Consider the following 27310-nt stretch of genomic DNA (forward strand, 5'->3'; position numbering starts at 1 on the left):
CACCTATGCCCACCTGCCTTTTGATGGATGGTCCCTTGCCCTAAAAATCACAACAATATTCAGGTTACTCCCAGTCCCAAAAGTCAATTATACCGAAGATCTCTTACCAAAGACAACGCTGGTAGCCAATCCTGTGCTAAACTCACTCAAGATTAGTTAGAAAAAAGATATGAGAGTTATTTACAAAGTTAAAGCGGGTAAACATACATACACAAATAAGTTACAGTCTTATGTTTGAAAAGGTAATAGAAACTGCTGTAATATGCAAGTGCTATATGTCCATTTGGGCTAACCTAAGATAAGCAGGTTAGGGATCCCCTGGCTATGCTTAGAAATTTTCTCTCTCCAAGTTCCAAGCAGCATAGTGATGTTTTTTCTTGACAAGGATTTTTATCCCCTTCCCCCAGAGCTCAGCTGATGGGATGAGGGTTTGTGCATGTCTCCAGTTCATAGGAGGGGCAGGGAGCAATCAACAAAGTCTTTTGTCCATTCCACAGTGGCTTGTCTGATGTCTATAGGCCACCTTTGTTGGGGAAGAGATGACACCTCTTGTGGTAAATTAGTATTTCACACTGGGTATTGATTCTCCCCTGACTCTGGCATTTTGCAGTTTTAGCAAACACTTAAATATTACCTTAAACATGACATACAGAGATTACAAGTAAAACTAATACATGCAGCATCCCACAAGAATTTCATAAAGTTTGAACATTAAACATATTCTCATAATTCTAATATCTATTTTAACAATACTAACTCACAGGAGAGCCAGGTTGCTTTCCAGCTATGCATTTTTCAGTCTTTAGTGAGGCCTGGGGGTCTTGGCATGGGCTATCACCTGCTCTGCCAGCATCACAATCCCTTTATTGGTAAGCCCCTGGGAAATGGGCTTCTCTTTGTCTTTGAAGTGCCATGTATACCTAATATACTGTACAAATAATTCATTATGCATCTTTTATAAAGTAATTCTGCACATGGCTGTTGAAGGTGCTATCCACAACATGAGCATTTCTTCTCTCAACCCATTTTCATCACAGATAATGCTTTGTCTTCTTCAAACACTAGATGTCTATGACATGTATACCTGATATTTTCTTTATTTATTTAAAAGTGTGTAAGCCTTTTGTTGACTTTAATTCTTTTGCTAATCAACCACCCATTTCTGATTGCCCATTTCTGTTTTTTTAATTACACTTTAACAGTAACTCTCCAGCTTGTTTTTCAGTTTGTCAGAGCACAGAGCCAACTTTCTCTATGTAATTCATGCTCTTTACAATCTTTTTTGCAAAAAGAAAAGGAGTACCCGTGGCACCTTAGAGACTAACAAATTTATTAGAGCATAAGCTTTCGTGAGCTACAGCTCACTTCATCGGATGCATTTGGTGGAAAAAGCAGAGGAGAGATTTATATACACACACACACACACACACACACACAGAACATGAAACAATGGGTTTATCATACACACTGTAAGGAGAGTGATCACTTAAGATAAGCCATCACCAGCAGCAGGGGGGGGAAAGGAGGAAAACCTTTCATGGTGACAAGCAAGGTAGGCTAATTCCAGCAGTTAACAAGAATATCAGAGGAACAGTGTGGGGGGGTGGGAGGAGAAATACCATGGGGAAATAGTTTTACTTTGTGTAATGACTCATCCATTCCCAGTCTCTATTCAAGCCTAAGTTAATTGTATGCAGTTTGCAAATTAATTCCAATTCAGCAGTCTCTTCTTGGAGTCTGTTTTTGAAGCTTTTTTGTTGAAGTATAGCCACTCTTAGGTCTGTGATCGAGTGACCAGAGAGATTGAAGTGTTCTCCAACCGGTTTTTGAATATTATAATTCTTGACGTTTGATTTGTGTCCATTCATTCTTTTACATAGAGACTGTCCAGTTTGGCCAATGTACATGGCAGAGGGGCATTGCTGGCACATGATGGCATATATCACATTGGTAGATGCGCAGGTGAACGAGCCTCTGATAGTGTGGCTGATGTGATTAGGCCCTATGATGGTATCCCCTGAATAGATATGTGGACAGAGTTGGCAACGGGCTTTGTTGCAAGGATAGGTTCCTGGGTTAGTGGTTCTGTTGTGTGGTGTGTGGTTGCTGGTGAGTATTTGCTTCAGATTGGGGGGCTGTCTGTAAGCAAGGACTGGTCTGTCTCCCAAGATCTGTGAGAGTGATGGGTCGTCCTTCAGGATAGGTTGTAGATCCTTGATGATGCGTTGGAGAGGTTTTAGTTGGGGGCTGAAGGTGATGGCTAGTGGCGTTCTGTTTTTTTCTTTGTTGGGCCTGTCCTGTAGTAGGTGACTTCTGGGTACTCTTCTGGCTCTGTCATAAAGAACCAACCTTCCACACAAACTTCCTCGTGGCTGGACTTTACAAAAACTAGACAAGCCATTTACAAAACACACTTTGCTTCTCTACAAAAGAAAAAGGACACTAAGCTATCTAAACTACTATATGCCACAACAATGGTTCCCGTAACCCACCCAGCAATATTGTTAATCTATCCAACTATACTCTTAGCCCAGCAGAAGAATCTGTCCTATCTCGGGGCCTCTCCTTTTGCCCCTCCACCCCCACGAACATGATACAGTTCTGTGGTGACCTAGAATCCTATTTTCGACGTCTCAGACTCAAGGAATATTTCCAACACACCTCTGACCAACATATTAAGCCACAGAGACCTTCCTGCCAACACTACAAAAAGAAGGATTCTGGGTGGACTCCTCCTGAAGGTCGAAACAGCAGCCTGGATTTCTACATAGGTGCTTCTGCCGACGTGCACGAGCTGAAATTGTGGAAAAGCAGCATCGCTTACCCCATAACCTCAGCCATGCAGAACACAGTGCCATCCACAGCCTCAGAAACAACTCTGACATCATAATCAAAAAGGCTGACAAAGGAGGTGCTGTCGTCATCATGAATAGGTCGGAGTATGAACAAGAGGCTACTAGGCAGCTCTCCAACACCACTTTCTACAAGCCATTACCCTCTGATCCCACTGAGAGTTACCAAAAGAAACTACAGCATTTGCTCAAGAAACTCCCTGAAAAAGCACAAGAACAAATCCGCACAGACACGCCCCTGGAGCCCCGACCTGGGGTATTCTATCTGCTACCCAAGATCCATAAACCTGGAAATCCTGGATGCCCCATCATCTCAGGCATTGGCACCCTGACAGCAGGATTGTCTGGCTATGTAGACTCCCTCCTCAGGCCCTTCATTACCAGCACTCCCAGCTATCTTCGAGACACCACTGACTTCGTGAGGAAACTACAGTCCATTGGTGATCTTCCTAAAAACACCATCCTAGCCACTATGGATGTAGAAGCCCTCTACACCAACATTCCACACAAAGATGGACTACAAGCCGTCAGGAACAGTATCCCCGATACTGTCACGGCTAACCTGGTGGCTGAACTTTGTGACTTTGTCCTGACCCATAACTATTTCACATTTGGTGACAATGTATACCTTCAAATCAGCGGCACTGCGATGGGTACCCGCATGGCCCCACAGTATGCCAACATTTTTATGGCTGACTTAGAACAACGCTTCCTCAGCTCTCGTCCCCTAATGCCCCTACTCTATTTGCGCTACATTGATGACATCTTCATCATCTGGACCCATGGAAAAGAAGCTCTTGAGGAATTCCACCATGATTTTAACAATTTCCATCCCACCATGAACCTCAGCCTGGACCAGTCCACACAAGAGATCCACTTCCTGGACACTACGGTGCTAATAAGCGATGGTCACATAAACACCACCCTATATCGGAAACCTACTGACTGCTATTCCTACCTACATGCCTCTAGCTTTCATCCAGATCATACCATTCGATCCATTGTCTACAGCCAAGCGCTACGATATAACCGCATTTGCTCCAACCCCTCAGACAGAGACAAACACCTACAAGATCTCTATCATGCATTCCTACAACTACAATACCCACCTGCTGAAGTGAAGAAACAGATTGACAGAGCCAGAAGAGTACCCAGAAGTCACCTACTACAGGACAGGCCCAACAAAGAAAATAACAGAACGCCACTAGCCATCACCTTCAGCCCCCAAATAAAACCTCTCCAACGCATCATCAAGGATCTACAACCTATCCTGAAGGACGACCCATCACTCTCACAGATCTTGGGAGACAGGCCAGTCCTTGCTTACAGACAGCCCCCCAATCTGAAGCAAATACTCACCAGCAACCACACACCACACAACAGAACCACTAACCCAGGAACCTATCCTTTCAACAAAGCCCGTTGCCAACTCTGTCCACATATCTATTCAGGGGATACCATCATAGGGCCTAATCACATCAGCCACACTATCAGAGGCTCGTTCTCCTGCGCATCTACCAATGTGATATATGCCATCATGTGCCAGCAATGCCCCTCTGCCATGTACATTGGCCAAACTGGACAGTCTCTACGTAAAAGAATGAATGGACACAAATCAGACGTCAAGAATTATAACATTCAAAAACCAGTTGGAGAACACTTCAATCTCTCTGGTCACTCGATCACAGACCTAAGAGTGGCTATGCTTCAAAAACAGACTCCAAGGAGAGACTGCTGAATTGGAATTAATTTGCAAACTGGATACAATTAACTTAGGCTTGAATAGAGACTGGGAATGGATGAGTCATTACACAAAGTAAAACTATTTCCCCATGGTATTTCTCCCTCCCCCCCCCCCCCCCCGTTCCTCTGATATTCTTGTTAACTGCTGGAATTAGCCTACCTTGCTTGTCACCATGAAAGGTTTTCCTCCTCCCCCCCCCATGGCTTATCTTAAGTGATCACTCTCCTTACAGTGTGTATGATAAACCCATTGTTTCATGTTCTCTCTGTGTGTGTGTGTGTGTGTGTGTGTGTGTGTGTGTGTGTGTGTGTGTGTATAAATCTCTCCTCTGCTTTTTCCACCAAATGCATCCGATGAAGTGAGCTGTAGCTCACGAAAGCTTATGTTCTAATAAATTTGTTAGTCTCTAAGGTGCCACGGGTACTCCTTTTCTTTTTGCGAATACAGACTAACACGGCTGCTACTCTGAAACAATTTTTTTTGTAAATCCTATTTCTTTTTTGCCACCTGTTTCTTTTAGATGTCAATACCATGTTTTGACTGGCACGACTTGAATGTTTTCCTGTTTTTGTAAAGTGTGTGTGTCTGTAAAATATATATATATATATATATAAGCATCTGATTTCCTTGCTTTTGGATTCATTTGTCTGCTTCCTGATTTTTTTTGTCTTTATTTATCATTATCTCTGTATATTCAGTACTGCCCACTCCAAGCATTCAAAAATCATGAGTCAAGCCCCAAAATCCTGAAATTGACTTAAAATCATGATATTTTTTTAAATACTACATTTGCGATTCTTTTTATTTGCCTTCTGGATTTTCAGCCCTTTTAGTTCATGTTTATAAGCTTTTTCTTTGCATTCTCGTGGATTCGAAATACTTTACAGGAAAATCTCACTCTTTTTTTTTTTTTTTTTTTTTAAATATAATCATGACTCCAGCATGTGGGGCTTTAAAAACAATACTGAATATCACGAGACTCACGAAAAAAATCATGAGAGTTGTGAACACTGCTTGTTACACATGTAAGAATAATACATCAGGATTTCCATTAAGGAAAGGAGGCTGGCTCAGTTAATCACTCCATAAGTTCTTGGTTTGTTCCTGAAATCCTGGCTCAAGAGACATTGATATGATATGAAATCCCATGTGCCTGGAATACTTAATTCACTTTGCTTCCACTTTTAAGATTCATGGCTATGCTTCCTCTTTGAAACTCCTCCTCTGTAGTACTTTGAGCATTTTGATAAATCAGACTAGGGCACTCCTCCAGGCCTTCCACGCAATTTGATTGGATTCAGTTATCTCTTAAGAATTCAGGGATTTCCCCCAATTTAGCAGGTCATGAAGAAATATGGAACAATCCAGTAAACTTTGGGAGTCTCACAATATCAGTTTGTCTAGAAACTGATGCCACCAGGAGGAAACTGATTACAAGATCTTCTGATCATGACCTGAACAAAATTTTTGAACAAAAATTTTGAACAAAATTGTTAGACATTGTATAAAACTTCTAATTTAAAAATCCATTGAAACATCTAACAAATATTACAACTAGTATAAAAAAGGAACTGAATTCCAAGGTTTACCTAAAACACATATGTTCAAACACCCAGTCTTACATTAAAAAAACAATTATATCACTTCTAATCTCAGGACAAGCAAGCTGGCAAATACCGTAGTACTTAATTTCTCCTTTATTTTCTGCAGGCCCAATAGAAACAAAAATAGCTGTTAAAAATACTTTTACACTGAAAAAGATTTTTCTTTGCAGTGGCAGAGATAATGGGGGTCAAGCCCCTTTAAAAAGGCACCACACATACACCTAAGCATATTATGCAAGTGCTAAAAGGAGGTGTACAACACACATTTTCACATGGGAGCGGAAAGTGAGTCTGACTCTCATTCATCTGGCAGCAGTAGCAGCAGCTGCTGTTCAGTGGGACTGGGCCCAACTCCCTACTCTAGGTGATGTAACATTTCACATGAGGTCACATGGTGCTGTGACCCTGTGTACCATGTCACAATGCTACTCACTCAAATTTGGTCTCTGTCACGATGGAGGCGCAGCTGGGCCAAACCTGGGTGTTGCTGCGGCTCTGTGCACCAGGTTGTAATCCTGGAAATAGGGAACCAGGCCCAGTCCAATGGGACAGGAACTGTCACCATAGAGTGAGTGTGGGTGGACTCACTCTCCAGCCCACCATGAATGACCCATCACTCCCCTGCATTAAAACTTACTTCTGCCACTGTTTCTTTCTCTATCTGAATAGAGACTTGGGGTTTAAATCCTCACAAGACCCCACGACTGAGTAGTGGTCAGATGTTGTTCTTCAGAATTATATTCTTAATGATCTTCTTGTATTTTCTCCCTCATACTGGTCTAATTTCTTCTTAAAACCATGGTTGTCTTTTATGCTCATGACACGTATGTTTGACTGGAGTCCCTTGATGACTTAGGTCTTTACACTTCAGGTATTAGAGTGAAGACAAGTTGAATTCATTTTTATATGAATTAATTTAATATACTTTATTCTCTCTTATTACCCAACAAAAGTGGTTTCATACTTCTTTTTTTAGTGTCATGAATGCTTTTTAAAAAAATAATAATTGAAATATAGCATATTACTCGTGCAGGAGGCTGGGAAGAGGAGGGAGCAGGGGGCTGGAGGGCTGAGTAGGGGAGGAGAAATGGGAGCAGGAGCCGGGAGCTTGGGGGCTTAGACAGCTAAGGAGGGGAGGAGAGGGAATAGCAGGAGGCTAGAGGGCTGAGGGGACAGCAAGGAGCTGGGAAGCAGGAGGGAATGGTGTTTAATAATAATTAAAAAAAAAAAAGTCAAAATGCAGTGGGTGGGTTGCCTTAATAAAAAGTTTGGAAACCACTGGACTAACTGACCTCTCAAGGTCACTTTTGGCCCTACATTTCTATGATTCTATGAAAATTCAATTTATTATATGTAGAAGAGAATTTTAATTACAGCTGGTTGAAACTCGGAATTTCTGGTTCATGAGAAAATTTGACATTTCAAAATCTGGTTTTGGTCCAAATTGGAATGAAAACAAATATTTTTGAAATTTCCTGTGAGTTGGAATGTCTGAAAAAAAAATTGGTTTTGGAATATTTGAGGCATTTGAAATTCCAAAATTTTGTAGTCAGCCCTGCACTTTTAGATATTTATGTAAGTAATATAGATAAGATGTAAGTATTGATTAAGGCTGGAACACAAGTAGAAGAACCAGAACGCCTGAGGCCTGCAAAAGAAGTTAGCTTAGCCAAACTAATTAAGTCCTAAATTGTAGGTTCACATGAGTAAGTAACTGGTAAGTGACCTTTATTCACAAGATGTGGTGTCGTGGTAAGCAATTGTGTTAAGAACTGGTGGAGTTGAAGAAAGAAACCACAAAACTTGAATTGTTGATACTTTAAGAGATTCCTGAGAAATATGTATAGAAAATTGCAGGTGCTGGACCACAGAAAAGTTACAGCAACCCATTGATGTAAATGATTAACCAACCTATGGAACCTAGGGACCCCAATGTAAGTGGGATGTGGAAGTTCAGATAAGGAAAAGGGAATGGACTGATCATGAATATGTGTAAGATACAATGACATGCACCATAACATATTATAAAACCTGTTACGTGGCCTGTGTGCCATGGGATACACTGGAACATGCCAGACTGATGTCCACCTGTTGATAGTCTCATCTACTTTGGGGTTCCCTGCAAGAGAAAAAGGAAGGAATGCAAGTGCTGGACATTCAGTATTCTCCTCCTCTCCTTTGCTTTATTGCAGTGTTGGTTAGTTGGTTTGCTTTATTCATAAGATTGTTAATAAAGGTAAAGGTAATCAGAGTAAGTTGTTTCTCATGTGCTCATTGGGTTTTCCCATTCTGATAACAATCTCAATATTGTAGCTGATCCAGAAGTCAGACCCTCTGACCACTGCATGCTAATAGCTAGCCTGTCATTAAAATCTAACTATTAAATCAGGTTACAATTTCTTTTCACATTTTTTGTTTTTCCCCCCCATTTATTACATTTGTATTATTTTACATTATTTCATAAAATGTCAGTAATAGCCATGCGGTATAGTATTCGGTAACATATCAGTAGTAGCAAGCTTTGTGTACTCATAAGCTTGTCTCTTTCACCAAACAGAAGTTGGTCCAACAACAGATATTGCTTCGTCCACCTTGTTTTTAATATCCTGGGACCAACATGGCTACATCAACACTGCAAACAAAAGTGAGCAGATAGCTAATTTTATTTTTGGTTCACATTTATTTAACCAGTTTTTCAGAAGCTCTGTACCTGGAAAAAATAGGTTACAGTGAGGCTTATTCATTGGCTGCGAAATTTAAATGTGATTTCATCACTTGTGCTTGGCAGTCCTGCTTGCAAAGATACAGGGACTGATGAACCTATTCCTTGTTTTTTTTCCCCATCCTAAGCATCATTGTCATTATGGTAATGATGAGAAACTAGATTTTTTTCCCCCCTAAATGGTAAGTTTTCATGATTTGCATGACTGGTCTAAATACATATGTCTTTGGCTACTATATGTGGCAGAATAGTGGACTAAATAGACTTTCACTATGGCAATTCCTATAAAGAAACCCCTGATATGATACTTGCTATAGCAACAACAGTTTATTACCATTGACTTCATGAAATGTCAAGTTGCACAATAAAAAGACGACTAAGAATATTACGGTTTTCCAAATGAGCAATAGATAGGTTGAATCTCTGCAGTTCCCCTGGGTTGAAATATGGGGCTTTTCAGAGCGAAGAAAAACTGTGCTGGAGACAGTCAAATGAATAGAACCCATGATCAGAATCTGTTGTTGGAGCTGAATGTGTGCTGTGTGTGAGTGTCACGGGGTCACTCACCACATTGGCGCCTCCTGCTGGGTGTTTTGGGAATTAGCTCAGTGCCAGCAGGTGCACCCTCAAGTGGTGGTTGCTCTCCCATCCTCACCTCCACCTGCAAACCCATTACGGCTCCTTTCTGGCACAGCCTTCTGGCCATGTCACCATCCGGTTCCCCATCTTCTGGGGGACTCCTCCAACAAGAGTCCAGGCACTCCTTGCAGCGGCTTGGCAGTCCACAGCTACCCGGTCCTTCAGCGGCTAGTGGGGGGGGAGGGAAGGAAAGAAGGACAGGCCTGTCCACTACTCCAGGCCCCGGCCCAGTGACCCTGCAAACAGCAGCTTCCTGCTGCCTCCTCCTTCCAGCTCATTATCTCTATTCCCTGGGCCACTTCCCCACAGCCTCACTTCCTTCTGCTCCTGCCTCTGGCTTCAGCTCCTTTGCCAAGTTCTTCCCAGTGCCTTGAGTCTGTAAATCCTGGCAGCCCATCAGAAGCCCACTAGGAAGCTAGTCTTCTCCCTAGTGCTTCCTACAGCTGACTCCTCCACTCTGGTCTGCAACTTCCTTTTATATAGGCAAACTGGGCCCTGATTGGTTGGTCCAGCTGCAGCCCTAATTGTCTGCAGCTGCCCTAATTGTCTGCAGCCACCCTAATTGGATGTTTCTCTGCAGCCACTCCTTCAGCTGCCTGCTGCTCAGCCTACCTAAGATGATTTTAACCCTCTCAGGGCCAGTGTGGGGCAGGCTCCCGTCACAATGAGGTCATACTCTTTCCTATTGTCTTCCCTTATAACATATAAATCCTAAATTGCCAGCTCTTATCCTGTTTGCGTCCGCAGATGCTGAGAGAGCCTGCCACCTAACTTTTTTTTCTTGCTATCACTATCCTATACTGCTTTGGTGTTGCAGCCTCCTAGTACATATGTAAAACTCCTTGCATTCACTTACAGCTTGTATCAACAGTGCACTGGTGTTTACATCACTATTGTGGTTGCACTTTTTTCCAAGCAACATCTAAGTACTGTTGCATTTTGCTCTGTATCCCTCTGAGCCAGTATGGACAGAAAATTTAAGCTTTGCAGCTGTATGAGTGCAGTTAACTCCTTGCTATTGGAATCCTACAAGTCTCCTCCCTTCTCACCTTCCTTAGTGATAATTTTGACAACTCAGACCACTGGCACTCTTTCATCAATGGGCTAAAATGGCTCACAGTGAATAGTCCCAAATTAGACTGCCCTTGCAATAAATAGCTAAGGAGAAGACTGAATCACTTGTTTACTATCTGTGTCACACAGCACAGTACAAATTATTATATTCAGTCCTGGTTCTTATCTGTTGGGTTTCGTTTTCACTTAGATCTACAGATATTAATGTTTGCTTAAGGAGGAGGTAAAACACACTTTGCTAGGTGCCAACTCCTATTAAATAGATTATTTTTACAATATTTAAATTAACCGATGAAGAATATTTCATTTTATAGCTATTCTTATTACAGAATTAAGCATCTACTTTAAACAGCACTCTCCATTATTACCCATCAGGAATATTTGTATTTTAGATACTTCCTTTCTAGTTTGGCTGGAATAAACATTACATTGGTCAGTAAGTTGATATGCTACAGTATATCTGTTTATAGCATGCTAGAAAGTATATTAGATATACATTACAGTATATTGATGTACAACACACTGTATGTAAGCAATTCAAAGACTTGGACACTTGCTTCTACCCAGAGGTGATATGTTTAAGCAGAAGATTGGGTACACTATTTCTTAGAGTTGTAGAGTTTAAGGGCAGAAGGAGCCACTAGATCATCTGCTATTGCCCCAAGCTTCAAGATTTTTTGGAATAAGGTAACTTCAAAAAAAAATCTTATAACTAAGAGTTTTAGCATTCCAAGCTATTGATATTATTCTGGAGTTTGCTGATCCAAAGAGTTGATGTAAGAGGCAAGAAATTAACAAGACTCCCAAACGATAAATAATATTCTGCCTCTTAAATAAAATACATGGTTTAAAAACCAACGCAAGCCATTTTCTCAGACTGGACTTTTTTTCTTTACTTTATTTTGGCATGTTCAAGATCCTTGAGATACTGCAACTTTAGAATATTAATCTACACACTACCCCTACAGAAATGTTAATTTACTTCTGCGTCAGAAAGTGTTTGGAGAATTCCTGTTTGGCTAACTCTTCTACAGCTACCAATCTGGAAACAGGCAGCAACTAAGGAGCTGAGGATTTGTATATTATGTACAAACTGGTTAGGGTTCCTATTTGGTTTTGTATTCCTTATTTTTGGTGTGATTTACATTGTTTACTGCATGAGTTATGTACTTAGACATTAAATCTGGTGAATTTCATGTTTATGATGGGTTTAAGGGAAGAGAGATATTGAGGAGATGGCATTATAGGTTGTTTTTACCTTCCTTGTTATTTTGTCTCACATTTTTCTCGTTTTACCAACCAAATAAATGTAAAATTACTAGTCATTTCTCCCTTTGATCTTTTATATCAGTCCAGATGCTATGGTTTAGCTCTTTCTAGCTGGCAAAAATAGTTACAACAATTTAAACAAGATCTACGCATAAGATGCTTCCTGGTTCACAGACTTCAACTGTTTCTGTCTCCAGCTGGTAGAAAACCAAGTATCCTTTCCCTCTCCCTAAAGAAACAATTAAAAGAAAGGCACACACAGTCAGACTCCTCTGCCCCAAAGAAAGAAAGAATTTGTTTTTTTGTTGTTGCTCTAGTTCTCTGTACTAGGTACCATATAAACCCCTAAGGTAGCGAAACTTGTCAGTTAAATTTTGGCTGTAGTTTTTTTGTTGTCCAGTGAAAAATGTTGAATTTTGTTGAATGACTTCTGTAGTTTGATCACAGCTATTCCCAAGAGAAAGATACAGTACATATTCTATAGCCATCTTCTAATTTAAGTCTCTCTTTCTAGGGCAAATGAAGTATCTCAAAGGGAAATGCTTCTCTTAAACCTGTTCAGTCTGGTCTTTGCTCATCACTCATTGCAGTTGGGTCTCTGATTCTCCCCTACTGAGTCAACAGGAATTGTACCAGAGAGCAGGAGCAGAGCCATGTTCCACTGGCTGAATATGTTTAACTGTGGGCAGAGAGGAGGAGAGTAGCTTTAGTTGCCAAATGTGCTGCTGCTTCCTTAGTGCCATATGAGGGACTGACTACCTCTGGGCACTTGGTCTCACTTGCAACAAGCTTTCTTTAAAGAATGTGAGCAAGCGCCAACTGTGATTTATGAATGCAAGCACTAACAGGTACTCCACTTACTAAACACAACAAATAGTCAGCTTTTGTAGTCTGGTTTGCTTATTAAAAGAAAGAGCTCTACCAACCATGTAATCAGTGTAGCTAATATTATCCTAGAATGCTTTCATGTCCGTAGACAGAAGACTGTTTCAGTTCTTTAATTATGTTTTCAAAACTAAAATAAAAGTATATTTTCATGACTAAGCAGTTATGTGTTGACAATCCCATCTTCCCCTGAAATTCAAGCTTAATTTTATGCAGACCCATATGGTTTTCTTTCCATTTAATTAGTCAAACTGTGAATTGTATTAATTAGAGTCCTATTTGTTGGAATCATGATGAGTTTAAGAATATACAAATTTATTTTTACCTATTGCACCATACTCAAATAACAATCAAATACATATTATTGTATGAAATCTTTTTATGTGTGGTCTGTGATTTGCAATTACAATTTTTTAAAAGATAGAATAAAATCTTAGTCTAACAAAATATTAAAAACAGTCTTACAAAATATTAATTGCACCCTCAGCAAGTTTGCAGATGACACTAAGCTGTGGGGGTGGGGGTGAAGTAGATATGCTGGAGGGTAGGGATAGGGTCCAGAGTGACCTAGACAAATTGGAAGATTGCACCAAAAGAAATCTGATGATGTTCAACAAGGACAGGTGCAGAGTCCTGCACATAGGAAGGAAGAATCCCATGCACCGCTATAGGCTGTGGACCGACTGGCTAAACAGCAGTTCTGCAGAAAAAGACCTGGGGATTACAGTGGATGAGAAACTGGATATGAGTCAGCAGTGTGCCCTTGTTGCCAAGAAGGCCAACGGTATATTGGGCTGTATTAGTAGGAGCATTGCCAGCAGATCAAGGGAAGGTGATTATTCCCCTCTATTCAGCACTGGTGAGGCCAGACCTGGAGTATTGCATCCAGTTTTGGTCCCCCCACTACAGAAGGGATGTGGACAAATTGGAGAGAGTCCAGCAGAGGGCAACGGAAATGATTGGGGGCTGGGGCACATGATTTATGAGGAGAGGCTGAGGGAATTGGGATTATTGAGTCTACAGAAGAGAAGAAGAGTGAAGGTAGCTTTGATAGCAGCCTTCAACATCTGAAGGGGGGTTCCAAAGAGGATGGAGCTAGGTTCTCAGTGGTGGCAGATGACAGAACACGAAGCAATGGTCTCAAGTTGCAGTGTGGGAGGTCTAGTTTGGATATCAGGAAACACTATTTCACTAGGAGGCATTAAAGACATTAAGAGATGGAAAATCTCTCTCTTCCCTGGGTAGGCTGTTCCAGTGTTAATTACTCTCACTGTTAAAAAAATTTTTGCTTGATTTTTAATTTGAATTGTCTGGCTTTAACTTCCAGCCATTGGTTCTTGTTATGCTGCCTGTCTCTGATATATGAAAAAGCACTTTGGTGCCTAGTATTTCTTTTCCATCAAGGTACTTATACATCATAATCAAGTCACCTCTCAATCTTCTTTTTGATAAGGCTTTTAAGTCTCTCGCTGTAAGGCATTTTTCCAGGCCTCAAATCACTAGGCTTTTTTCTGCACCCTGTCCAATTAGTTGATGTGTAGATGTTATCAGCTTTAAAATTGAATACCGTTCAGTGCAAGATTTGAATACTAAATGTAAATATTTCTTCAAAACTTTTTGTGTGTGGTAGAAGCATGCTATCAACTCCACTTTCTACCTCAAAAAACAAAACCCAAGTTTCTTCCTGTTACCTCAATTTGAAATACATTCCCAGTCCACCCATACACTTTACTCCTCTCCCCATGTGAGAGCTATTTGTATTATCCTCTGTCACCATTAACACCATTGTCAGTATCGCCATGTGTATCTCCTGATCCTGGAAACATTTTCTTTGTCACCTTTGTAGCAGGCCTACTCTTCAGAAGCCTCTACCTGTGTTTTTGGCATGGAAGCACGGTATGAAATGGCACTGTGTCTAGAGTGTCATGTTTTCATAGACAGAGGCTTTTTTTTTTACTTTTATGTCATTAATCTGAATCACTTTTTTATTTGTTTTTACAGAGTACCATGCTGCAATTTTGCAATTAAAGAGGGAAAACAAGGAAGAAGTTGAAAACTTGAAGGTACATCTTTTTAATGATGCTGATTTGTTATAGAAGTGATTTTTTGTTCTTTAAATCTTGTGCAAGTTGCAGATTTAAGTAATCCAGTATGTGGTTTATGTTCTGATATTAAACATACTTTTGTTTTTCTCTCTAAAAGTAAGTTTTCAGCTGACGGGCAGCTCAATTAAAGTTAGTTTACTTAAAATCCATATGTGCAGTCATAAATCACTTTTAAAGGGATTTAGCATTTTTTCAAATGTTTCTTTTGTAATCTTGCTGATTGTATCACTCCTGAAGGGCACAGGACAAATTCAGCCCTCTGACTCATCAGCACTGTAATTTGTAAACTCATTTAGTATATTAAAGCTCCATGACTTAACTCATTGCTTTTAAGTTTAAGTAGTAGCATGGATTTCTTATAAAGTGCAGTTATTCTTCAAAAAGTGACCATAGGAATTGCATTTGTGGGACTGTGTGTCTGTGATTCCATATTTTACTACCTTTATGAGTAAAAGAATGTTTGTTTTCCTAAATGCCACCTCTGAAAACCCGGTCTGGTTTCTGACTGTTAGAGCTAGAAAAATCACAGTTCAACATAAAAAGAAAAAGTTCTATGATCTGAATTTAATTAACTATCCTGTGGATGGTATATGAACTCATCAGAATCGAGCCCACTCTTCCAAAATAATGTTGGCTCTGCAGTGCTAACTGAAGTACGAAGTAGCAAAAGCATATTTTTGTCCCAAGAGCAAGCAGATGTGGTTGAATGTATAGCACAGGAGCAGATTTGTTGAACAAGAAGCTGGTGCCAATTTTAAACACTTTGAATTATCTTCTGGTCAAACTATGTAGCACTTTTCTAGCACTTCACAGCGAATTAGGAGCAATACCTGCACCATGGTACCACAGTACGTTTGTGCTGTGTTTTCAGTGTGTAAGTCATGAGTTCTAAACACATGCAGCATTTCCATTGTCAACATTAAGACAAATGGAATTGAAAACAGCAGGTAGAAAAAGTCTGAGCTTGGTGACATGAAATGCAACATGTTCGCAGAAGCTTTACTAATAGATTCCACTTGTTGGGTCTCCTCAAGTGCTAAATGTTGTATTTTTTCCCTCTGTTACCCCACACACATTGACGACTCTTGTGCTGGTATAATTTTTTCAGTTTTCATCATTTTTCTTGAGTCTCTAGTGTGAAATCTTGCCCCAGATGGAGATTTGCCATTGACTCCAATGGGACCAGGATTTCATTCATATTGTTTGGTTTTTGAATTTTCTTCAAAATTCCTTGAAATATATCAGTCTTGGTTTTTAATGCTGAAGACTTAGAATTTATTGATTTCTGTTTTTAAAAAGTATGTACTCAATAGCTTTAGATTAATCAATCAGATTATCCTGTCATATAAAAATTTACAATATAGCAATATAAAAACAAGGCCAATTAGCCTAATTTCATAACAAAATCTGGCCATCCAGCTGAACTCCTGTTGAGTGTTGAGTTCCAAGGAATTTTATCTCCCAAATTACTAAAAATTTGTAGTCTAGAGAAACAAAAAATGGTAGGCCAAATCTTAATTGTGTGTTTTAATGCCAACTTATAGAACTGTAGGACTGTAAGGGATCTTGAAAGGTCATCTAGTCCAGTCTCCTGCATTCCTGACAGGTGTTTGTCTAACCTGCTCTTAAAAGTCTCCGATGATGGAGATTCCCCATCCTCCCTAGACAATCACAACACAGGGATGTGATTCCCAATATTTTAGTCACATTGCATTCTTTACATCCTTTAGGTGACGCTGTGCTTAAAGATAAGGAAAAGCCTCACAATTATTGACCATGACTATTGGAAAAGAAGAAGATTGTCACAGTTACCAGGCTAACAGCACCACCTGCAGGGCCTGCCTTAAGGATGGGCCACCTGGGCTTCCATCCAGGGTGCCAGGGTCAGGGGGGCAGCAGTGCAGAGGTGTGTGTTGCTAGTGTAGTATCAGAAAGTGCTCCTAGCTGGCTGGGGAGCACTGCAAAGTTGCAGAGGTGGTGCGTCAGGGGGGCACCCAGATTTCTCCCTGCTTCTTCCTGGCAGAGGAATTTTTTTTGGGGGGAAGCAGTTATGCACAGATACTGCTCATTCCCCCATTATTCTGCATCTCCCTAGGGGAGACTATAAGGGGGGGTGAGGAGCAACGCCAGCCTCTCAGCATCCAGGTCACTTTCCCCACCTGTGCTGTGCTGTGAGGCAAGCATCAGGAGCTGCTGCTCTCCTGCCCACTCCTTACGCAGCCCAGGTGGGGAAAGTGACTTGGAAGCAGGGAGCCCTGAAGTTGCACCTTGCTCCCACCCCCACGCTCCCCAAGGGGGCCGGAGGAGCAGTGTTCAAGGGGGGGAGTGAGCAGCAATGCCAGCCCACTCCATGCATCCAGATCATTTTCCCCACATGGATGCAGGGGGGAGGTGCAGGGGTTAAGGGTGAAGTGGGCACAATGCAGGCATTGGGGACACAGGAGGGGGCAGGCATTAGGAGCACAGGAGGTGGAGAGCGCAGGGATTAGGGGTGCAGGGAGGGTAGGGGTTGGGGCAAAGCGGGGTGAGGAGCTTTGGGAGGTCACAGGGACCAGAGGCAATGGGGGGCACCTGTGGGGACCAGGGGCATTGGGGGAGTGCCACGGGGGCCAGGAGTGTCAAAATACAAGTTTGCCCAGGGTGCCATTTGCCTTAAGACCTGGCCCTGCTGACCTCTCCTGGTCTCTTTGAATGCATCCCTTCCAGGTCCCGGGCCTCGAGCCATCACCTTTGTTGGGGTGGAATCCCACATGATTCTCCCACTCTCAGACCAGGCCTTGGGCTGCCGTCTCCCTGTATTAACCATCATTACTAGGGTTGCCAACTTTGTAATATTTAAAAACTGGACACTACAACCAGAAGGCCGGAACCTCTCTTTACCCACCCCTTCCTACAGGTTTCACCCCAGCCCTGACTCTTCCTCCGAGGCCCCATTCCTGCCCCAGCCTCTTCCTCCTGAGGCCCTGCTCTGTTCAATTCTCTTTCCTCCTGCCCCCGTTGCTCGCTACTCTTCCCCTCTCTCTCCCCCACCTCTGCCTGGGTCGGGAGGCACTTGCCTGGGAAGCCGGGGCTGGGAGCTGCAGATGCCCCATGCAGGTAGGAGGTGGCCCTGGCTAAGTAGGGACTGGCACAGGTGATGATTCAGCACCTCCCTTGCCCACAGTAACCGGACTTTGGGTGTCCTGTCAATAGATTTGACTGGACTTTCCAGTCGAAAACCGGGCATCTGGCCACCCTAGTCATTATCTCAGCAAGCCTGATGTATGTTCGGTAGCTGCAGTTCTGTTCCCTCTGGGAGCTATGGACAATGGTATCCACTGACCAGACAGCCTTCTTAAAACCACTTACTGTTGATTTAGAACCAAATAATTTAAGAGAAAATTTACTTTAAAACAGTCTATAAATTTGGCTTTCCTTCCTAAGACTTATCTTCCCCATAAACCTGGAAAGGTCCTTACTGTTTCAGATGCTTTTGAGGGATGTGTATCTGTGTTCCATGTCAGTCTGTTTCCCCAGTTCTAGCTCTCTCGTGATTCACCCTTCCCTCTCTCTTCAAAGAGTCTTTTTAGATGTTTAGTGTCCCTTTGATTCCTAGGCTACCAACCTTGGCAAAACAGCTGGGTAAGTTTGAGCTGGAAGCTGGAGGTATCATTTTCATTTCAAAAGGATCAGTCATTTTCTTATTATTGCCCCCAAGTGTGTGTTGGGAGGCTACTTAGCTAGAGTTGAATGAGGAACACACAGACCGTGTGGCATGGGGGCAAGAATGGTTGGCTTTGGTATGAGGAAGGGGAAACATATTCCAGGGACCAAAGGGATAGTGTTAAATTCTCACCTCTGCAACCATGAAGACAGTAGTAGTGGAGGAGCCAGGGATACAGACTAAAACTATAGTGTGAATCAAGTGACTCTTGGGGTAATCATCAGTAGCAATGATTGTGAAGGCAAACTCCCACTAGAAGTGCATGGAAGGACCCATAGTTATTTTGTATTTCTCAAAATAGAAATAGTCAAAATGTGGTGGGGAGGAAGATGAGGGTCCATATTCCTATTTTCTCCCTGAGACATAATCAGTTTATTTCTAGGAAGTGAACTACATAAAATTTTTTACAGGAGTCTAGAGAGCTACAGCAGCACCAATACTAGGTTACCCCGGAGAATGTAGATCAGGATTCCTTTAAAGCAAATTTGTACTCAGTAGTAGCAATGGTCACTCTTATGATGATCTTTCAATACTATGATTTGGGAAATCCGAGCACACTTCATGAATTCTGTTTGATACTGGGACTCCATGTATGTCTGTATCAGACTCTATTTGAATGTGGGGCTTCTTGCCTTTTCTATTGTCTTTTTGCCTCCATATTGGATTGAAATTCTAAGAGGTGATGATACAGGGCTGACAATGGTGAGCCATTAATCTAAATAGTTCCCCTTCAAATGGGAGCACCTTAGAATGTGGAATAATTGAAGTCTAGGGAAAACCAGTTTGTCCAACTTTTCTGTGGGAGGTTCTAGAGCAGTGGAATTTCCCCAGAGACAGAACAAAGAAAAGCTGAGAGATTGGGGTAGGGACTCACAAACAGGAAAGCTGGGGCATGACAGGGGAAGAGAGGGGCCTGCTTTCATACCAGGGGGATCCTTCTTAACTGCAGTTTGAGCTGAGGAAGACAGAAACTGGTTTCAGTGCATAGGAGAGAGACAGATTCCATGATCTGAAGTAGAAGCTATGTGCAGGAGGGAAAATCCTAGGCTCCTTATAGGACTCTGGCCAGTGCTCAAAGAAAGCTCGGGATAGTGAGGCAGGGAAAGGCATGTAGGTGTGTTAAGCATCTTGTTTAGAATGCATATTCATTATACTAACTAAAGAGTGTTTGGTTTTTGGGAACCCTCACCAAATCTGTATGTGTGTCTACCTCACGGTCATGTATCCCTGAAGATGAGGTTGAAGCTGTGGGAAAGGGTATGCTTAAACCACTGGGGAGACTTAGAGATCATCACTGGTCTTGGGGGCTGAGCGCAGCACTAACACAGGGCTCCATTTCCATGAGGAGGTAACAGTCAGCTAGTACCCAGGAAATGTCCGAAAGATACCAATGGGAGAGACGGTACCTCAAGGAAAGCTTTAAGATCACATGTCCCAGTCTGTGAGATCGAAACCACAGTCTGATGAATGTCCAGCCAGGGCGAGCTCTACCCTGTGTGTGTGTGACAGCTATACTTAATTCGTCATGTAAAAAATACATTACAATGGCTAGATAATACTACTTTATTGATAGACAATGTCTGGTAACCTTACACGTTCAATATTTAAAAGGCTCCATATTATTGAATAAAGTATTTTAGAATATGAAAACATAAATGGAAAGAAATGCCGATATGTTAATTACAGAGACAAAGTGTGTGAGGTAATATCTTTTATTGGACGAACTTCTACTGTTGAGAGAGACAAGTTTGAAGCCACACGGAGCTCTTTTTCAGGTCTGGGAAAGGTATTCCAAACATCACATGATGCTAAATGCAAGGTGGAACAGATTGTTTGAACACACCTGGGAATCTCACACAGGAAAATGATCAAAGACAAAAACACCCTATCACCCATGTCTGAACACTTTTCACAAAGTGATCACTCTATATCTGACCTATCAGTCCTCATCCTCAAAGGAAATCTGCACAGCACTTTCAAAAGAGAAACCTGGGAGATTAAATTCATAACTCTGCTAGACACTAAAAATCATGGCTTGAACAGAGACACTGGACTTATGGTTTATTACAACAATTTGTAACCCAAGAACCCCCTCTTTTTGTTCTATGACTGCAGAGGTGTTAACGGGCCAGTCTACCTTGAATGGTTCCTTGCAATATGTGCTATCTACTTATGCTAAACCATCTGTTCCACCTTTCCTATTGCTGTGATGCTCAGAGTACCATGCCACAAAAGGAGCTGTTAAGTGGGTTCTATTAAAAACATTAATTTTGGACTTTTTTGTTTTCCATGAAAATAAATTTGAAAGAAATTGAGGGGCTAGTAGATTCCTGAACTGTAAAGTTCACAAACATTTTTTTCATTAATTTGCTATTCTCAAACTTTGTGTGATAAAAACTTAAATCTCTTGTTAAAAGAAGTAATTAAGGTAGTTTGTATTTTTTCCCATGTCTGATCAACTAATGTTAATTCATTAACTGCTGAGATTGGAATATGAATGTTTTGTCAAAGTATAATAGATAACATAAAGGATTGCATATGATCTTCAGTTTAGAGGAAGGAAAATGTGCATGCGTTATTTGCAAGTAGTGCCTAGTTGTGACTCAACTATCAGTTATGATGATGCCAGAAAAAACGACCATTATCCATTTTAAATGCATAAATACAACTTAAAGTTAGTTTAAATACAAAAGTTTTCTGCACATGTTCTGTGGAAATTGGTAGGAACTGATACTGCCAATGTGGTGGTTTCCCACAAGATGTATTATATTCATACATTTTCTCATATGGTATACATTTGTTTGGTGATGTCTTTATTTTGATGCTTGACAGCTTTAGTTCATAATATTTTAGATATAAAAAGGTCTGTAGGAATGTTTCACTGGGCTGTGAGGTAATGAAAATGAAGTGCAATTTCTTTAGCGTGATACTTCAAACTCACAAAAATAATAGGCGTGTTTAAAATGTGCAAAAAATAATTTAAAGCAGGCTTTTGGAAGTTGGCTTTACAATATGTTTGTGAGGCTGTTGTACAAAGTGCTAGTCTGTCTAGTCATAAGATTGAAAAATACTATAATTCTTCATTTAATGTTACTGCCTTGATTGATAATTAAGAGTATTAGATATATTTACTGCACCTGAAGGTTGTAGGCTGAATAGTCTTGCGTTTTTGCTTTCAGTAGTGAGTTCCTTGTTGCATTAAAATGTTACACCTTATAAATGCCATCCATGCTTTATCTACATTTTGTCAGAGCTCTTTACATTTCTGGGACATGATATAGCATATAATTCATGTGGAATGCCATATGAAGAATTCTTAAATGACGCAGGAACATTTAGGCTAAAAACATTTTTTACCTGCTGGTTGTAAAGTTTGCAGTTACTGCAATCTCATTTGGCAGTGTACCATCTTCATAGGCCAATTTTAGGGAATATATGCTGTGAACAGAGGTAGTGTATATTAAATATGATTGCTGCATATCTTATTTTACAGTGGGCTAAATTTTTTGAGATATTCAGAACATCACTATGCTAACATATTTGGAAAATCACAATTATCAGTCCTGAGTTCCATTTCTTACCATTTCTCATTTGAGAAGTTGATTAAATCGTATTTCCTTTGCCATTTGGCCGCTGGGAGATGGCTTCCATACTGCCTTTCTAATGTTCAGAACCTTTTAAAATACATATTTTGTTATGTGCCTTCACTATTTTTATCTTTCATATTAAAGGAACTCATTCTGTTGTCTGAGGGCTTGGCTACACTTGCAAGTTAGAGCACATTAAAGCAGCCCCGGGCGTCCTAGCTCAATACCCATCCACACTGGCAAGGCACACTCTCACTTGGTGGCTAGAGCGCTCCTGGTACTCCACGTCGGCAAGAAGATTAACGCTTGTTGCGCCTGGGCTGAAACGCCCGGGCGTTAGCGTGAACGAGGTGTTGCATTACTGCGCTCTGAGTAGTCTCCGGAAACGTTCCATAATCCCCTAAAGTCAAGTGCCCACTCTTCTCATTGTTTTGGAATTGCTGCAGGAATTCGGATGTGCCCTTTGAAAGCTCCATTTCTGACAGCCGGGTGCTAATCTGCTCTGAGACAAAGCAACCATTACTGTGGAATGCTGTGTGTGTGTGAGAGAGAGAACGGGGCGGGGGGGGGGGTCTGCTGCTATCTGAACTTACAAGACAGCATGCTGACATGCTCTCAGCCCCCCCCAAACCCATTCTCTCCCCCACATACACACATCACACTCCCTGTCACACTCCCCCCCCCATTTGAAAAGCACGTTGCAGCCACTTGCATGCTGGGATAGCTACCACAATGCACTGCTCTCTGTGGCCATTGCAAGAACTGCTAATGTGGCCACACCAATGCTCTGATAGCTGTCAGTGTAGATAGATTGCAGCGCTTTCCCTACTGCACTCTACAAAGGCTGCTTTAACTCAAAGTGCTCTACATCTGCAAGTGTAGTCATGCCCTAAGCTACAGCATCAGCACTGCAGCTGCACCACTGGAGTGCTTCAATGTAAACACTCACTCCAGCAATGGAGGGGTTCTCCCATTGCTGTGTTTAATTCATCTCCCCAGGATGTGATAGGTAGGTCTATGGAAGAATTCTTCCATTGACCTAGTAGTGTTTGCACCAGACGTTAAGATGACATAGCTATGTTGCTCAGGGGTGTGGATGTTTCACACCCCTGAGAGACTTAGATAGGCTGGTGTAAGTTTTCAGTGTAGACCAGCCCTAAGTCACTTCACAAACATTGCATTACCTTTAATTATGCTTGGGACTGCAAAATTTAAAGTATTAACAGCAAAGGAACATGTTGTGCCCTGGACTAATGCACTAATTTAGGCCAGATCCTGGCCAGCACCTTTTCCTGGCCACTCACTAGGATTGCTGTGAGGGGAATCCAGGCTCCTGTGCTCTGGATCCCCAGGATGTTTCAGGCTCCTCCTGGAGTCTGAACAGAGTCCAGCCATTGCCCCAGCCTTGGGGTCTCTCGGCATACTCTCAGGGCACAGATTTTCTGTCTGGCATCCCCTTGATTGTCAAAAGTCACCGTACAACTGCCTAAGCCCTCTGGATGCAACACTGATCCGTTAGATTCCCTGATACTTAAACAGACCCCTTTACCAGAACTCCACTGACCCAAAAGGTGTGAGTTTAACTGTCTCAGGGCATGCAGCACTTGTGAAGCAGTCAACACTCATTCACACTTTGTACAGTCTAACCTCTTTATGCTCTTTATAGTAATCATGTAAAGCACAGGAGAGTACAGATCATACACAACAATAAAACATCCTAAACAGTGTCCCTCACTAGCTCATTCTTCCCTTGGGAATCCTCCATCCCTCCCACACTCCTTGCCTATGCTACCCCTGCAGCTGCCTTCCTCATCTTAGTCTGATACAAAATGGCTCTGTCTCCCCAGTTTTCCCCCCACCTCTCCAATCTCGAGTCCCTTTACAGACTTCTGCTGAGGTCACTTGCTTCTTTTCTTTTCCTAAAAACTTTCTGTGACTTTCACCACAACCACCCTCCGACCCCCCCTTCAGATAAAAGGAGGAAGTGTCTTCTCCCAGTCAGAGTGTAAACCCATTGTCCCAAGGTGTTTTACTTTGAATGGATTGTTGAGTGCTGATCACTCACCATTGTCTCTGGCCTGGCAGAGACATGACACAACCCTGCTAACTCATGGGGGGGATTCACATACATATGAGCTTTCTCTGACACAGAAGTTGCATGATACAATTTAGTCAAATTATCCACAATTCGGAAGTGTTACAGACAGCATCCGCAATTTGTCACAAATGCCTGTATGCTGTTAGACTATGGATATGCTCTGAGGTAGGGGGGTGAATTGCCCTGCTTATGTACACACACAGGTGCTAGCGCTCATTGAACTAGCATGTGTATAAAGAGTAGTGTAGCCATGGTAGCATGGGCAGTGCAGGCACAGCTTACCTATGTCAAGTACAAACCCACCTGAAACTGATGGGTATGTACTCGGCACATGCCTCCACTGCTGCTACCTGTGCTACCACAGCTACTCTGCTATTTATACTTGCACTAGCTGATGGGAGCTAGCTGGCACAAGTATGTGTATGCAAACAAGGGGATCACATCCCTAGCTCATGGTGTAGAATTAGCTTTATCTTGGCTTTTTATAATTTGTAGGATGGAATATTTTATAAGATTAAAGAAGGATTACTACAGGTTTATTAAAAAAACCTATCAAGTATTATGTTGAAGAAATTTAGGCTACGGCTAATTTAACAGTTTGTTGCATTTTACTTTGGCATGGGACAGTGTGTTGGTATCATCTCTGTCAACTAAGGTAAACACAAGACTTAGATGTGTTTTTGACAACCAGAGCATTGAGACGCCCCACAAACAGACATGTCATATTTCTCTCTCTGCAGCTACTCTTTGCAAACTGATCCAGAGACCAGAACTTTATAGGGGCTGTGAAGAAAGTTGCTCATCATGCCACCCCTACCATAGAGTAGGGGTGAGATCCCTACTCCCATTCCTGCCCCTGTACTTCAGGTAAAAAGGCTTGGAGCATTGTAAAGGGGCCAACAAAAAAGCCAGCTGTGGGCAGGGGTGGATCTCAACAATGCAGGAACCAAGGAAGACAGCTATAAGGTTACCCTTCAAGGATCCCAACAAAGCCATTGCAGAGAGGGCATGCTGAGGGAAGGGAAGAGGTATGGTCACATACTGCTGTAGAGATTCTAGGCAGTGCTGCAGCCTGTGGGGTGTCCCAGGGAGGCTGCCATCGTTTAGACAGACCTCTAGGGTTGTCTGAATTATGCCAGGGGCCTCTCCAGCCCATGGAGTGGCCAAGGATCAGGAAAGGTGCAAAGGAGGCTTAAATCATCATAGGCCTTTTTCCCCTTAGGCTGTGAGTTCTTTGCTATCTGTGTAATAGTGTATGTCTTCACTGAAAAGCTAGCCCCGGGTCTTACACAAGTTCTAGCCCAAACCCCTCTACTGTCCATGCAAAAATCTTTTGCCTGGGTTTGGAGATGCTTTAAGACTGGGGCTAGCTGACACAGGGCTAGAGATTAAAGGTCAGGCCCTGCTTTTACATGGCTGGAACCTGCCCAATTTGGATTAAGGGTGCAGGCTAAATCATTCAAGTACTTACAGTACTCCAGTGCTTTTCCCACAATCCACTGAAAGACAGACACGTTCTTTAGCAATTGACTCGATTGGGAAAGAATCTTAGAACATCTCAACACAAAAAAGTGTGGATTATGCCCCCAGCCCAGACACGTATGGGCTAGTGCAGAAACAGTGAGAGCACAGTAATGTGGGTTTGGATTTGCAGAGGGGAAGCTGAAGTTTGGATTTGCAGAGGTTAGGCTGACCTGGGTGCTCAGATCTGGGTGCTGATCCCCTGGGCTAACTCTGCTGTGAAGACATACCCATAGAGCCCACAGCACATTATCTTACTGTAAAAAGAAAAGGAGTACTTGTGGCACCTTAGAGACTAACAAATTTATTAGAGCATAAGCTTTCTGCTTTTTTAGTATCTTACTGTAGGAATTCATAGACAGTGATTATATGGGTGTTTAGTTTACACTAGGCAAGGCCAGTGCATTCACAGGAGAAGAGGGGAAGAGAAAAGAAGAAAACTTTTCTGATCAGACATGTATGACAATCAATTATTTTATGTTATCTTTTATATTCTTTGGAATTTCCTGGCCTGTGTAAAGGAAAATCCTGTTCTATTCCCATTGTTTAAGAATTATTGTTGTCTGCTTCATTTTCTGTAGTCTATGGGAAGGAAGAACCAGGTTTTAATGAGAGCATTCTTCACACCATCCATTCAACAGGATAGGTGGTTTCAAAGATGATCATCACTACAGTGAATATATCAAGCTTTAGGAGTTTGAGTCATAGAAAATAGTAGAACCCTCATGATGCGTTGATGGGTGAAGTTTCCTATACCTAATTTACTTTGGTAAGTCCAAACCTGGAAGCGCAGTACTTTTAGTGATAACTTTTTGAAATTAATTCTCAGAGTAAGTGAACATAGGCACTCATCATAGTTTAATGGATTATTATTGAATCTGTACCTCTAAATTAGTTTTCTAGGGTTATTAAGTTCAACTGAAATGTGCACATGAAATTTTACTATTCATTTAGTGACTTTACAGTCCTTACTTATGTAAATGTCAAATAAGATCCTAGTTGTAACGATTAGCACATTTTCAACATTTCATCTTTTATTTAAAAAGATATAGAATTTTTTTTCACCACAGCAGCTATTAGTATACTATTCCCACTCTATATTATTGAAATGTATTTTCTATTGCCTCCACTAGAGGTCAGCTAAACCTTCTTTCAGAAAAAATCGTAGCATAGCATAGAACATCCTTTTTAATGTATAGTACTGACATTTCATTCTAAAATGTGAAGGTTTATTACAGTATGTGCAAAATGTTTTTTGGGGCAGGGACTGTTTGGAAAGCATCTAGCCGATGTTCAGTTCTACCACAATTTAAATTAAAAATAACACAGTTATTGAGATTTGGTGCTAATGTTTTAGTAATAGTACTGATTTTTATTTTAGGGTGACTAAGCCTAGAGATTTTAGCATAAAAACAAAACAAAAACACAAAAAAATCCACTCCTGCCCCTCCAAAGCAACCATAAAATAAAAATTATATTATAAAGGCTAAATTCTGAGGCAGGAAAA

The 27310-nt window shown here is 41.6% G+C and overlaps 1 protein-coding gene across 1 annotated transcript in view; it reads left to right on the forward strand.

The window, feature by feature from the left end:
* The window catches only part of LOC119858032 (formin), a 284466-nt gene that overhangs the window by 24416 nt on the left and 232740 nt on the right, over positions 1 to 27310 (forward strand). Inside the window, exon 4 of the mRNA XM_043516527.1 lies at positions 14791 to 14852. Coding sequence (XP_043372462.1) covers positions 14791 to 14852 — 62 coding nt within the window. The remainder of the gene's footprint in view (positions 1 to 14790; positions 14853 to 27310) is intronic.

The sequence above is a fragment of the Dermochelys coriacea genome, chromosome 6 (genome assembly GCF_009764565.3).
Source record: "Dermochelys coriacea isolate rDerCor1 chromosome 6, rDerCor1.pri.v4, whole genome shotgun sequence".
Classification (NCBI taxonomy): domain Eukaryota; kingdom Metazoa; phylum Chordata; order Testudines; family Dermochelyidae; genus Dermochelys; species Dermochelys coriacea.